The 13,585-nt window shown below is 44.4% G+C and overlaps 1 protein-coding gene across 1 annotated transcript in view; it reads left to right on the plus strand.

The window, feature by feature from the left end:
- LOC112577712 (ATP-binding cassette sub-family C member 4) overlaps nucleotides 1–13,585 on the plus strand; it is a 161,705-nt gene that overhangs the window by 7,480 nt on the left and 140,640 nt on the right. The window contains exons 2-3 of the mRNA XM_045162483.1: nucleotides 2,224–2,334; nucleotides 2,847–2,967. Coding sequence (XP_045018418.1) covers nucleotides 2,224–2,334; nucleotides 2,847–2,967 — 232 coding nt within the window. The remainder of the gene's footprint in view (nucleotides 1–2,223; nucleotides 2,335–2,846; nucleotides 2,968–13,585) is intronic.

Raw genomic sequence — 13,585 nt, forward strand, 5'->3', positions numbered from 1 at the left:
GGGTTGCAAAGAGGTTGGATACGTATATAGTAGTTTATGTATGTCAATCCCAGTCTCCCAATTTGTCCCTTCCTCCCTACCCCCTGGTAACCATAAGTTCATTTTCTACATCTGTAACTCTATTTCTCTTTGGTAGGTAAGTTCATTTGTACTGCTTTTTAAGATTCCATGTATAAGTGGTATCATATGATATTTGTCTTTGTCTGCAAGTGGTTTTCTCTGGCAATTGGGATGTGCTCTCTTTTATCTGACCACTAGTGTTAACATAAAAACAACAGGAAATGGTTGGGGGACAAATTCCCCCTTGATCAGCCAGCAGGTAGTCAAGAGCTTTGAAGTGGTCAAGTGTCATGTGGGCCAGAGGGTCTAGTGAAGATTTTGTCATTCTAAGGTTAGAACTGGGTTCTCTACTTACCTAGGCCAGTCTCTGACTTTTTTAATTTCTCCTTTTTTTATACTTAGGTTACTATAAATTCTTTCTCATGCTAGGCTCACCAGGGAGCCTACAAGAGTGACAACTGCCATTACCAGCCCAGCTCCCCTCCTGACTAGATGAGTGGCCCCCTTTGATTCACAGGTTGTGTGAGTGTAATTAAAATCTGAATGTAACCTTGATCTGGGTGTGAACCACATATAGCCCAGTGTCCCCTGGTAGTTTTCTTGGAGACAGTTGATGGCCCAACATGGGTAGCCCTTGCTACACGGTCCTCAAGGAACAAATATCCCTCAGGGGCACACACACTGTCTTTGAATTTTATTGAGTCTTGTTTAGGCTCATGGTGGCGCCCTCCCATCCAGGGTACTTGCACATGGCCAGGGCCCTCCATGTTTGGTATGATCCTGTCCCCAGAGCCCTTAAGCATGGTAACTATCTAGAGTCGGCCATGCCTGTCAGTGGAGGGCTCATAGTGAACTGTTGGTTGGACCCCCAGAAAACAGGGATTTGACTAACACATAGGCCTTTGCAGGGGAGTGGTGGCAATGGGGCAACCCTGATGTCCCTGGGAAGAAGCCTGGGCATGGTGGAATTAAACCATAGTTTGGTGATATTGTCAGCAGAAGTTCCCTGAAAGTCTGGTGGGCTAGCCCCGACTGAGGCTGATGGTGACAGATCCAACAGTCAGTAAAATCCCAGCCCTTTTGGATGTTTGAATGTTACTTTTAAAAATAAATGAATTTTCCAGAGAGTGATACTGAGGAGGACCATAAGAAGAATCAATACATTTTAGTTGGGAAGCTATTACTTATCTTGAGGTTGTCTTCAGAAGGTTGGGTTCAGAAAGAGGCTCACATGAGTGTTCTGGCTGAGGGGAGTCTGACAGGACTGTAAGTAGTTCAGGGTCCAGATCCTGTTAGACTCAGGGTGTTGTGTCCATAAGATAACTCCCTGTAAAAACTTCTCTGTGGAGAAGGCAATGGCACCCCACTCCAGTACTCTTGCCTGGAAAATCCCATGGATGGAAGAGCCTGGTAGGCTGCAGTCCATAGGGTCGCACAGAGTTGGCCATGACTGAAGTGACTTAGCATAGCATAGCATAGCAAAAACTTCTCTGTGTTGACAACTGATCTGAGGAGATCTTGAGACCTCAAGTTTACAACTGCTTTGAATATGACTGGTGCTAAGACACTTCAGTCATGTCCGACTGTGACCCCATGGACTGTAGCCCACCAGGCTCCCCTGTCCATGGGATTTTCCAGGTTTGAACACTGGAGTGGGTTTCCATTTCCTTCTCCAGGGAATCTTCCCAACCTGGAGATCGAACCAGCATCTCTTACATCTCTGCTTTAGCAGACGGATTCTTTACCACTAGCGCATGTAGGCATCTTTCAATCTGATACATTTCAGAAGATTTAAGTCCTCAGTAATACAGGAACATATCTGCAGCCTTACCCACAATGGCCATTCAGCTCTATTCTGCATGCCTGAACCACTGTTACTTTATTTTGATTTCTAAACATATTTTTTTTCTTAATAATTAAAGCAGAGGTACAATGTATGTTCAGTAGGCCACAAAGAGGCTGCTTTAATTATGTAATATATAAGCCAGCATGACTTTCCCATACCTAGAATGTATGTGTGTTTGTAAGCATATATCTAATTTTCCCCATATCTTTATATATTTAAAATGTAGACTTTTTTTTTTTAACAATGTCCATGAATGTAGGTTTCTAATTAGAGATATGTAATTTGGATATATGTCACTCTCCTTTAATTTTTAACAGGTGGCTAAACCCCTTGTTTAAAATTGGTCACAAACGGAAATTAGAACCAGATGACATGTACTCGGTGCTTCCAGAAGATCGCTCCCAGTGCCTTGGAGAAGAGCTGCAAGGGTGAGCACAGACATCAGGGAGAAGGGGAGAAAGGGTGAGAATTTCCACGTGGGGCTAAAGGTTTGGGGGAGGCTTTGACTCCTCTCCTGACACTGCACGCTCAGCCACTCAGTTGACCCTGGGCTTAGCCCACTTTGGAGGCCCACATTCCCTGTACATCTGTGGGTGTGGAGGGAGCCCACAGCCACGGCCCTGGAGGCCGAGCTCTCTCCCCTGAGGTGGGGTCCCTGGAGGAGGGAATCTGTCCTCCTGAGCTGCTCTTGACCTGTGAGTCCAGCAAATCTTGGCAGGAATTTGTTTCCAGAATTTGGAACTTTCCCCTCAAGGCCTGTTTCTCTGGTGCTTCAGAGTCTGCACTGCTTATCATTTAGGAGCCCTGTAAGCAGGTAGCCAGCATCTCTGGGGCAGCCACAGAGTGCCCTGTAGTGAAGGCTTATCTTCCACTCTGTCCCTCTCCCATTTTCCCTTTGGTGGACACGCTGTTCTTTACTGTGCTTTGTTTTGTATCACAGGTACTGGGATCAAGAAGTTAAGAGAGCCCAGAAGGATGGACAGGAACCCTCTTTAGTGAAAGCAATCGTAAAGTGTTACTGGAAATCCTATTTAATTTGGGGAATGTTTACATTTCTTGAGGTAAAAGATTTTCATACTGTGCGCTGCTTTTTGGTGTATGTGTCTCAGTACTGAGGTGGACGGGGCCGGTGGGGAGAGAGGCCAGTGGTCTGAGGTCTGAGGATAAACCCTCATGGAAACATGAGAGAGCTCAGAGGTTGTATTCATCTTTAGAATGGCAAGAAGTGGACTCCAGGGGTTACTATTCTTCTTTTAACTGGTTAAAGAGTGTTGTGGAAGGATGGCCTTGAAATAAAAGACATTTTATATTGTGTTAGAAATTTCCTGGTGTTCAGTATAAATGCTGACTGATCTTTGACCAAAAGAAGATTCCAACAGCCTCAGGCAATATGTGCCCTGTGATTTAGAGGAAGGTAATCTGGACCCGAGCCCAGAATAACATACATTTTATGGCACTCATTTATAGTTTAACAAGGTAAAAATTGTTACCTTGACCAGGTCACATCTGATAAATGCTTTTCTAAGGAGATACCATCGCCTCTCCTCTTCCAGGGGAACAGAACCCAGGGCCCTGCATCTGGACCATAGCTGCCCAGAGCTCCTAAGAGCATACCTTTCCCCAGGCTGCCCCCTTCCCCGTGGGCTGGCACTGTGAGCAAAGCCCCCGTGGGGAGGAGCTCCAGCTTCACCATGAATTCTGTGCACCCTCCACGCTGCTTTCTTTCCCTGGTTGTGGGAGCAGATTCCTGGTTGAAGGGGGAGTCCTGATAGCCTGGCATTGGCAAAGGGTGTAGGAGGGAATGTGCAGGGCAAACCAGAGGAGGAAAGCTGTGATGTCAGTGACCTCCATGACCCTGAAGATCCTTGGTCAAGATCCCCCAGAGGACAGTTCACCTGGGGACACAGGGCTGTCAGCCCCCTGTTCTGGCTGAGCCTGCTGGGGTCTGCTGCAGACCCCCCGGGGGGCTCGTGCTCTCCGTGGTCCCTTAGTGCTGCCTTAGGGACACAGGCGGGCTGTGAGTATGAGAGCAGGAGGGGTGGAAGATGCAGGTGCTGAGAAAGGGGTGGAGAAGGTGGAGAAGGTGTGAGCTGTCCTCAGTCCATCGTGTTGGGGGTGAGGTGGGTGGGCCAGGTGGTTTACAGGTGGGAGGCATGGCTCTTGTTTAAAGGCTGTGCTGGACTAAAGGGCACTGCCACTGTGGGCAGTGAGCAGCTGGGCAGGTGAAGTCCACCCCATACAACTGGAGAGACCAGAGAATCCGTCAGCTCTCAGGTGACTGGATGGTCCTAGGGGATAGAATTCTCACTGATTTCAGAAGAGGATTGGCCATTGTGCCAGAGGGTGGGACAGTTATGTGGGGCAGGGTGCCACCTTTGAGAGGGCACTGACCACCTAGGTACTGCAGTGCCTTGTGCAGGACAGGGGTGGGAGAGGGAGCAGGAGCCCGTCAGGTTGCCCCAGCCCTTCTTTGTCCCGTGTGCAGCTGTCCCAGTCATGGAATTTCCTCATAGTCACAGTAAGTCTGTTTGAAATACACAGGTGGCAAGCTGGTGTGGCCTGTTTGTGCAGGATTTCCTGACCTCACACAGCAGAGCTCTCATGAATTCTGCTTATCAGGAAACCCTGGGGCCTCGGTGTCTGCCTGTGGCTCATGCCAGGTGCCCGGTTGGTTGAGTGGCCTCCGGGTTTAATGTTGGGATCATATCCTGGAGCAGGTCTTTCTCTGCTGTCCCTCGTTCTCTAGTTTCTCTTTGGTACCAGATGCCAAAGAGACTTAAAGTCAGGTGGGTTCAAAGCATAGCCCATGTGGCTGGGTTTGAACTGAGCTACTGGTTTTTCTTGCTGTTCTGGGCTGTTAGCCCTTTGAGTGGGGTTGCTAAGCCTTGGATGGATCCCATTCTAATGAGTCCTGGGTCTTGGCTGTGGCAGCTCATGGGAGAAGCAGACATAGAGGGAGAGGCCACAGGGTCTGGGGTTCTTCCTGAGATGGAATCCTCCCCACTGTGGTGCTGGGAGTGTTGATTTCAAAGTTGTCCAGCCCCAGTAATACTTCCTGCTGGGGGTCCAGGAAGGCCAGGCCTGGGGCTGCATAAGGTGCAACTGGAAGAGCCCTGGGCCCTTTCAGGAGGTTGGTCTCTGGGTGGTCATGGCGGAGAAGTGGGGAGTAGAGGACGTAAATTTAGGGGCTCATCTGTGTGGCAGTACTGCTAGCACTAGCAGCAGTGCCAGTTAGTTAATAATTGATTTTATGAAGCAACTTCCCGTGTTGTGATCAATCTATACTGCTTGTTATTCTTTATATTTTAGATGGTGGAAGATCTAAACTCAGCCCAGGATTTTCTAAAACACAAACATGTTTCCTTTTTGATCTCTGGCCCTCTTTTAATCCCTCAGGTGCACAGAATGCCCCATGGATCATCCATGATCCCAAGCAGTGTGGTCTTTCCACCCACAGCACGAACAGGGCCTCCCAGGCACTCCTGGCGGCACCAGTGGGAGAAAGCAGGGTGACGCCAGTCCAGAGTGAGGCTTTTAAGATTTTGATATATGAAACCTCTGTCCTATGAGAAGGGCTTCCCTCATGGCTCAGCTGGTAGGGAATCTGCCTGCAATGAGGGAGACCTGGGTTCGATCCCAGGGTTGGGAACATCCCTTGGACAAGGGAAAGGCTACCCACTCCAGTATTCTGGCCTGGAGAATTCCATGGACTGTCCTGTGAGAACTGAGGAGTATCTCTTCCTCTCAGAGAAACAAGTACCAGGATAAGGAGCACTTGCCGGTCACCCCTAATTAGAACAGAACAGCTGGAGAGCTCCCAGCACCCCTGGCCCCTGTGTGCACCTCCACGGGTACTGTGGGTGGAGAGGACAGGTCCCCACCTGCCCAGGGCCCTCAGGGTGGAGAGGAAGCACCTGAAGCCTCTGCCTGGGCCTGAGTCACAGAGACCACCTCCCCCGGTCGTTAGTGCCTCACTTTGAAAGGTAAGGTCTCCATTGCTGGTGTGTAAGTGGGGTGACCTCAGAGAGCCAGAGTGGGTTCACCCAGTCCCTTCCCCTGAGAGGGGAGGTGTTGCCAGGAGTTGTGTCCTTTTCTTAGGACTCTTAGAAGTGGCCCAGCCTTGTCTGGTCACTTGGCCTTTGTTTGAAGCCACTTTTGCTGATGGTCTCTGGTCCAGGTGGAGGCTGTGGGAAGCACGTGTGTGTGTAAATGTTCACTTTGGAGCTCAGCTGATGGGCAGGAAGTAAACAGAATCCTCTGCATCCCACAGTGGGCTTTGTGCCTCGACTCATGGCTGGTTCCCCAAGAGCTGAGTGGTCTTTGCATTTATTTCCCAATCCTTTCTTCCATGTGTCCCTCACTTTGCTCAACCCAGGAGGCTGAGGAGTGGCTGTTGGTGGCAAAGACACTGTGGGCTGAGAGCAACCACTGAGGACCACACAGCAAGGGAGAGGAGGAGGGGGCCTTGAGCCAAGCAGAAGGGGACCTGCCGAGCACACCTGCTGTGTGCGCCCTGCTGGTTCCTGAGAGCATAGCATTAGCCATTAGATGTTGGTAATGTCCAAAGTGATGACCTTGAGTTATAAATTGGGGTTTTATATCCATCTTCTTTTCTTTTTCTAAGCATATGTAAGTTTTTAATGTAAAATTAAAACAATTTTTTTAAATTGAAGTATGATTGGCTTACAATGTTATATTAGTTTCTGGTATACATCATTAGTGATTTAATATTTTATATGGTACATGATAAGTTTAGTTACCAACTGTCACCATGCAAAATTATTCCAATATTATTGAATATATTTCCTGTGTTGTATATTATAATCCTGTGATTTATTTATTTTTTAAACTTTTATATATTTATTTTTTGCCCCCAATCCCCTTTTACTTATTTTATAATTTGGAGTTTGTACCTCTTAAGTTCCCTCACCTGTTTCACTTGTTTCCTCCACCCTCTTCAATCCATTTTCATTCTGTAGTTAGGGAGGTAGGAGACTATTTTTAAAAGATTGCATTCATAATGGTTAAAAATTTTAGCTATCTGCTTAGAAGTGAAACAAATTGCAGTCTAGAAAATTTGGCTTTACACATGGCTTTTCTCAAGAGTTCTTATTCCACTGTGACCACCTGTGAGCAACAAGGAGTTCTCCAAGCCCTTTGTGAAACCAGGCTCTGCCATTAAGAATAGAGTAAATCTCTTACCAGGACTTCTAATAATAAAAGTGATGAAAAACCCTTGTTTTTATGGTGGTTTCAGAGCTCTCTGAGCTGTTGTAGCTCGTTTAGCTGCCCCAGGATTCCTCCAAGGGAGGCAAGGCCGGTATTTTCACAGATAAAGACCCGGAGGCCCAGGAGGGCACACGATTGGCTCGGGGTCATGTGACTCTCAGGTGGCCAACCTGGTCTCTGAGGCACGGTGTTCTGACTGCTAGACCCATGTTCTCTGTGTTCTGTCCTCTCCTCCCACAGCCTTCACTGAGGCTCAGAGCCAGGAGGAGCTGCTTTTCTAGCAACAGCTCTGTGCTCCTCTGTCAACTGCTTTCTATAGTGTTTTGTTTTGTTTTGTTTTAATTTCCTGTAGATTTTTAAGAACATTTCAAAAATACAAAAATAGAATAGACTGAAAGGGTAGCATAATGTGTCACTCCAGAATAGGGCTCTCTGGCAGAAAGATTGTTGTGAGTTGATTGTGTTTTTCAGAAATAGACACAGGAGAAACTCTGAAGACAGAGTAGAAGTTATTCTTCTAAGGGACATTTACACTGATAAAGGAAGTCTCCATTTGTAAAGGTGTCTCCCTCTCTGTACCAGAAAAAAAAGGATGGCTCTTAATCACAGAAGAATCCTGTTGAAGGACAGTCTTCAAGAAGGATGAAATCTGCATAACAAACCCAACCCTACTGTAGTTTAAGCTGCTTTTCCTATTAACCTCTCATAGGTGCCCTATCACCTTATCTTTAGTCTTTAGCTGGGGACGGTATTTAAGGTGATGGCTTGGGCCATCTCAGAGAGTTACTCAGTTCTTGATATTTCACATGTGTATCAGAAATATACATATGAATAAACTTCTGTTTGATTTTCTCTTGCTATTCTGTCATTTATTACAGAGATCCTAAGCTAAGAACGCAGAAGGGTAAAGGGAAATAAGCCCCTATGTCACCCTAAGCCAGCTTCAATAATTGCCATAATGAGCAGTCTCGATTCTTCTGAAACTCACTCTTACTTCCCAAGATTATTTTAAAGCAGTTCCAAGACATCGTATCATTTTTATCCATAAATATTTTAGTGTGTATCTTTAAAAGATATGGAATCTCCCCCACTAAACATATTTAGCATAAATATTAACTTTAATATCATTAACATTTAATATCTAGCCAGTGCTCACAGGTGTCTTTTTCCCCTCTTCTGTTTGAGGCAGTATTAAATAAGTTACACTTGGCTGACACAGGTTATTCAGATTGCCTTTCTGTTCCCCTCCACCCCGAGCCTCTAGGTTGTTTGTCCTGTAGAGATTCCCACAGCCTGGATTTGGCTGATCGCTTCTCCCTCTGTGTCAATTCACATGTTCCTCTGGCACCTTAGGTTGGTGTTTAGGTCTAGAAGTTGGATGTAGCTCATTTGGATTTTCTTCACCCCTTTCATCTATATAGGAGGTAGGGTTGTATATATCCATTATAAGGTACATAACATCTTTTGTGTGTGTGCGTGTGTATGTGTGTGTGAGGTTGGAGCTAATCATGATCCTTGCTCAAGGTCCATTAATTTATTAAGGGTTGCAAAATGGAGATGTTTTAAGCACTTTGGTTAACACTCACCTATAGTATTTATAGGGAGAGTAGGGGAAAATAATTTCAGTTTTTAAAACCTGTTTTCAAAATGATCAATTGGTTCTCCTCTAGTGAGGAGAGGGGCTAGTAAGTTTTTATTGTTGTTTGTTTGGTTTGGTTTTGTGACTGTCGGTTTGCGCTCATGGATTTAAGCATTTCTGATCCGCTTCAGTCCATTTCATTTGTTATGCTTGTGTCAACCTTTGGCCATATTTGGGCAGTAGGAGTATATTCAGGTTGGGTCCTAAGTCTTTTGCACATACTCTAGAAGTCTTGGCTAGTTTTTCTTTATTTTTTTTCATGTCTTTTGTTTTGTTTTTTGCTTTCTGATATGACAGAATATTTCTAGTTCATTTTGTACAGCATTTGCTCAGCCCTGGAATCATCCATTTCTCCAAGCAGCCCTGTCTTCTTTTACTGTGAAATGGTATTTAAAGACTATAGTCTGGGTACTAGAAGAGCTTATTGCTCTTGGTTATTGTTTCTTGGCAGAGAAGGCAATGGCACCCCACTCCTAGTACTCTTGCCTGGAAAATCCCATGGACGGAGGAGCCTGGTGGGCTGCAGTCCATGGGGTCGCGAAGAGTCAGACAAGACTGAGCGACTTCACTTTCACTTTTCACTTTCATGCATTGGAGAGGGAAATGGCAACCCACTCCAGTATTCTTGCCTGGAGAATCCCAGGGACGGCGGAGCCTGGTGGGCTGCCATCTGTGGGGTCACACAGAGTTGGACACGACTGAAGCGACTTAGCAGCAGCAGCATTGTTTCTTGGCTATTTTCCATCAGACAAAGTTAGAATACATTTTTTAAGGTAAACAAATATGTTTACATGGGTGTTTCCAATCCAAGTCAGATGCAGGACACTAGTGTTTTTACTTCATCTTATTGTGCTTACATCTGTATCTCTTTTCTCCCATCATCTATTCTCTTTGTCCCAAGTCTAAGCCCAATTCTCATTGATGTCAACATAATTATTCATTTGTTTTTTCTTATAATGTGACTTCTGAAAACACTATAAAATTTATCTTTTTGCAGTTCATATTGTCTTCATGTGGGTGTATGATGCAGAGAATGTGTTTTCAAAATGTTTTGTTTAAAATCACTTTTGATAGTTCTTTTTTGTATGGCTCTGTGAACCAACTGGATGGGTAGATATTTAGGTACTTTTATTTAAATTTACTTTGAAATTTTAGGAATTGCTTTTTAAAATATTAGTTATTTTATGATTATAATTCTGTATAATGTTTTCATGATTCCAAAATCAAGACAAGGCTACTTTTAAAGAAGGCTGATATCCTCGTTAGCTCTATTCTAATTCTCCTTCTCCTTTTAGGGATAACTTTTCAGGCTAATTTTGACTCATCTTTTTATTAATGTTTTTAAATATAGTTTTATTTGAAATTTTATTTTTCCTACTGTGCAGAATGAAAATTTCAATACCGTAATCTCTGGACTTGGGTTTATAAGGATTTTTCTGGAAGCATGAAATGTGCCATGGAACTCTGATTAGAACTCTGTGATCGTTGTAATTCCTTCAGAGCAGGTCTGTAGCCATTCCAGGCTCAGCTGCCAAGACAGTGCAAGAATGAAGTTTAGCAGATGCTTACATGGGGTTAGTTTCAGCTTCCAGAATCTTCCAGGGAGAGGAATCTTCAGGCTTCATCCCTAAGCAGTTGAACCTGAACCAATTTCTGGCGGCTGGGCCTCGGGCATCAGAGTGCCCTTATCCCCACCCAGGTGATGCTAAGGTGCAGTCAGGATGAAGACCACCGTGTTAAAGATGAGTGAAGGCTAGGATATCTAGAATGCTGGTGGGTATGATTTCCCAGATTTACTGCTTTTCCTCCTTATCTCTGGATTTTTCTCAACTCCACTTTAAAACTCCCCCAGTTCTAAAGATTAACTGCCTGTTCAATTTTTTCCTACAAGCTCACTCTTTTCTACTTATATGTTTCACTCAAGTGTTTTTCTTTGTTGCTGCTGCTAAGTCACTTCAGTCGTGCCCGACTCTGTGTGACCCCATAGACGGTAGCCCACCAGGCTCCACTGTCCCTGGGATTCTCCAGGCAAGAACACCAGAGTGGGTTGCCATTCTTTGTTAGCGTGTTTCTATTTTTGTGTCTTTATTTCCATGAATGAGATATGGGGAAATTGGGTGAGAAATGTTTCAAGTACATTAACTTGGAGAAGGGATTCTATCCACTGCAGAAGTTCTAGTTTCTAACCTAACCCTGCAAGAAGTTATCCTAAGAAGCAAAAGGTGAGACCCAAAATCAGGTGCTTTCAGGAGGCTGAATACCAAGGTCTCTGTCAAGAAATGGCTACCACAAGCTTCCCTGGCAGTCGAAGCTTGGTGGTTAAGACTCTATGCCCCCAGTGCAGATGTGAGGGTTTTTGATCCCTGGTTGGGGAACTAAGATTCTGCATGCCACATGGTATGGCCAAAATAAAAAGTCTGCCTCAGAGACTCAGACTCTCAGAGAATCCTGAATAATGGATGTTGTGGTATTAAATTCTGCTCTTTTGATTTGCATTTCTCTGATAGTGAGTGATGTTGAGCATCTTTTCATGTGTTTGTTAGCCATCTGTATGTCTTCTTTGGAGAAATGTCTATTTAGTTCTTTGGCCCATTTTTTGATTGGGTCATTTATTTTTCTGGAGTTGAGCTGTAGGAGTTGCTTGTATATTCTCGAGATTAGTTGTTTGTCAGTTGCTTCATTTGCTATTATCTTCTCCCATTCTGAAGGCTGTCTTTTCACCTTCCTAATAGTTTCCTATGAGGTACCATTTCACACCAGTCAGAATGGCTGCGATCCAAAAGTCTACAAGTAAAAAATGCTGGAGAGGGTGTGGTGAAAAGGGAACCCTCTTGCACTGTTGGTGGGAATGCAAACTAGTACAGCCACTATGGAGAACAGTGTGGAGATTCCTTAAAAAACTGGAAATAGAACTCCCTTATGATCCAGCAATCCCACTGCTGGGCATACACACTGAGGAAACCAGAAGGGAAAGAGACACGTGTACCCCAATGTTCATCGCAGCACTGTTTATAATAGCCAGGACATGGAAGCAACCTACATGTCCATCAGCAGATGAATGGATAAGAAAGCTATGGCACATATACACAATGGAGTATTACTCAGCCATTAAAAAGAATACATTTGAATCAGTTCTAATGAGGTGGATGAAACTGGAGCCTATTATACAGAGTGAAGTAAGCCAGAAAGAAAAACACCAATACAGTATACTAATGCATATATATGGAATTTAGAAAGATGGTAACAATAACCCTGTGTACGAGACAGCAAAAGAGACACTGATGTATAGAACAGTCTTATGGACTCTGAGAGAGAGGGAGAGGGTGGGAAGATTTGGGAGAATGGCATTGAAACATGTAAAATATCATGTATGAAACGAGTTGCCAGTCCAGGTTTGATGCACGATACTGGATGCTTGGGGCTGGTGCACTGCGACGACCCAGAGGGATGGTGTGGGGAGGGAGGAGGGAGGAGGGTTCAGGATGGGGAACACATGTATACCTGTGGCAGATTCATTTTGATATTTGGCAAAACTAATACAATTATGTAAAGTTTAAAAAATAAAATAAAATTAAAAAAAATAAATAAATAAATTCTGCTCTTTTAAAGATCCTTTATGATTTCAGAGTTGTGAAGAATTCTTGTGAAAGAATAAGAACTATATTCTCAATTGGTTTGTGGAAAGAATATACATGTGATCATAGATTTATGTCAAAGAGGAAGGGTTTAAGGGACAGTGTTTGACCTCGTTCCTGCTGATCAAGAAAATTTCAGTATGGTTAGCTTCATGGTTGATAATGAATATTTTCTCAGTTGTTTTATTTCTTTTTAGTTGACGGTGAGAATCAGGAGTGTACAGATGAGAGATTTCCTTGGTGGTGTCTGCCCACACCAGCGTACACGTGGTGGGGGCAGCTCCCGGGAATGGCTGCCACCAGTGTCTGTGTCCCCAGGGTGAGCCACAGCCACTCCTTGCCTCTCTGAGAGACTCTCCAAGACAAGCAGAGTCTTCTGAAATTTGGTCTATCCTTGGGATTCACACCACTGTTTCACTTGGAGTTAATACTCAGAACAGAACATTGAGCATATGCAGGAGTTAATCTTCTGGTAGCTGGAAAATCTTTTGCCTGGTTTGCCTCAGTCAGTTTTACCAAATGTCAGAAATGGAAACATTCACAGATTACAAGTGCTGCTGCCAGCTGTCCTATTAAATGACTGTTCATCTAACCTTTCTTTGTGTGTGGAGGGGACAGATCTACTCAGTCTACCTTTGATGACTTCAATAACTTCTGTCCTGTGTTGTTCTAGAAGCTTTGAAGAATCATATTTAATATGTGTATTCTTTCTCTCTATATGTACTTGGGGTTTTGTTTTCACAATTTTGTGCTATTCACTCTTTTGGTTTCTGTTTTTTCTGTTTGAGAGACAGTACTGGAAAATTGATTTTTACTTGCTGCTATGTTTCATACGGAGCATAATATCAATTTTCTGTTTTCCATAGTTGCAACTTATGCCATGATGGAAATTCCTTGTACATTATACTTTTCATCACATCTCTGAATTGCCGTGACTGCTCCTTGCTGGAGGCAAAGTTGTGCATGTGTGCTCAGTCACTCAGTTGTGTCCGACTCTTTGTAACCCCAGGGACTGTAGCCCACCAGGCTTCTCTGTCCATGGGATTATCCTGGCAAGAATCCTGGAGTGGGTTGCCATTTCCTCCTCCAGATGATTTTCTCAACTCAGGGATCAAACCTGCATTTCCTGTGACTCCTGTGTTGAGATGGATTCCTTACCACTGAGCCATTGGAGGA

The sequence above is a fragment of the Bubalus bubalis genome, chromosome 13 (assembly GCF_019923935.1).
Source record: "Bubalus bubalis isolate 160015118507 breed Murrah chromosome 13, NDDB_SH_1, whole genome shotgun sequence".
Lineage (NCBI taxonomy): Eukaryota > Metazoa > Chordata > Mammalia > Artiodactyla > Bovidae > Bubalus > Bubalus bubalis.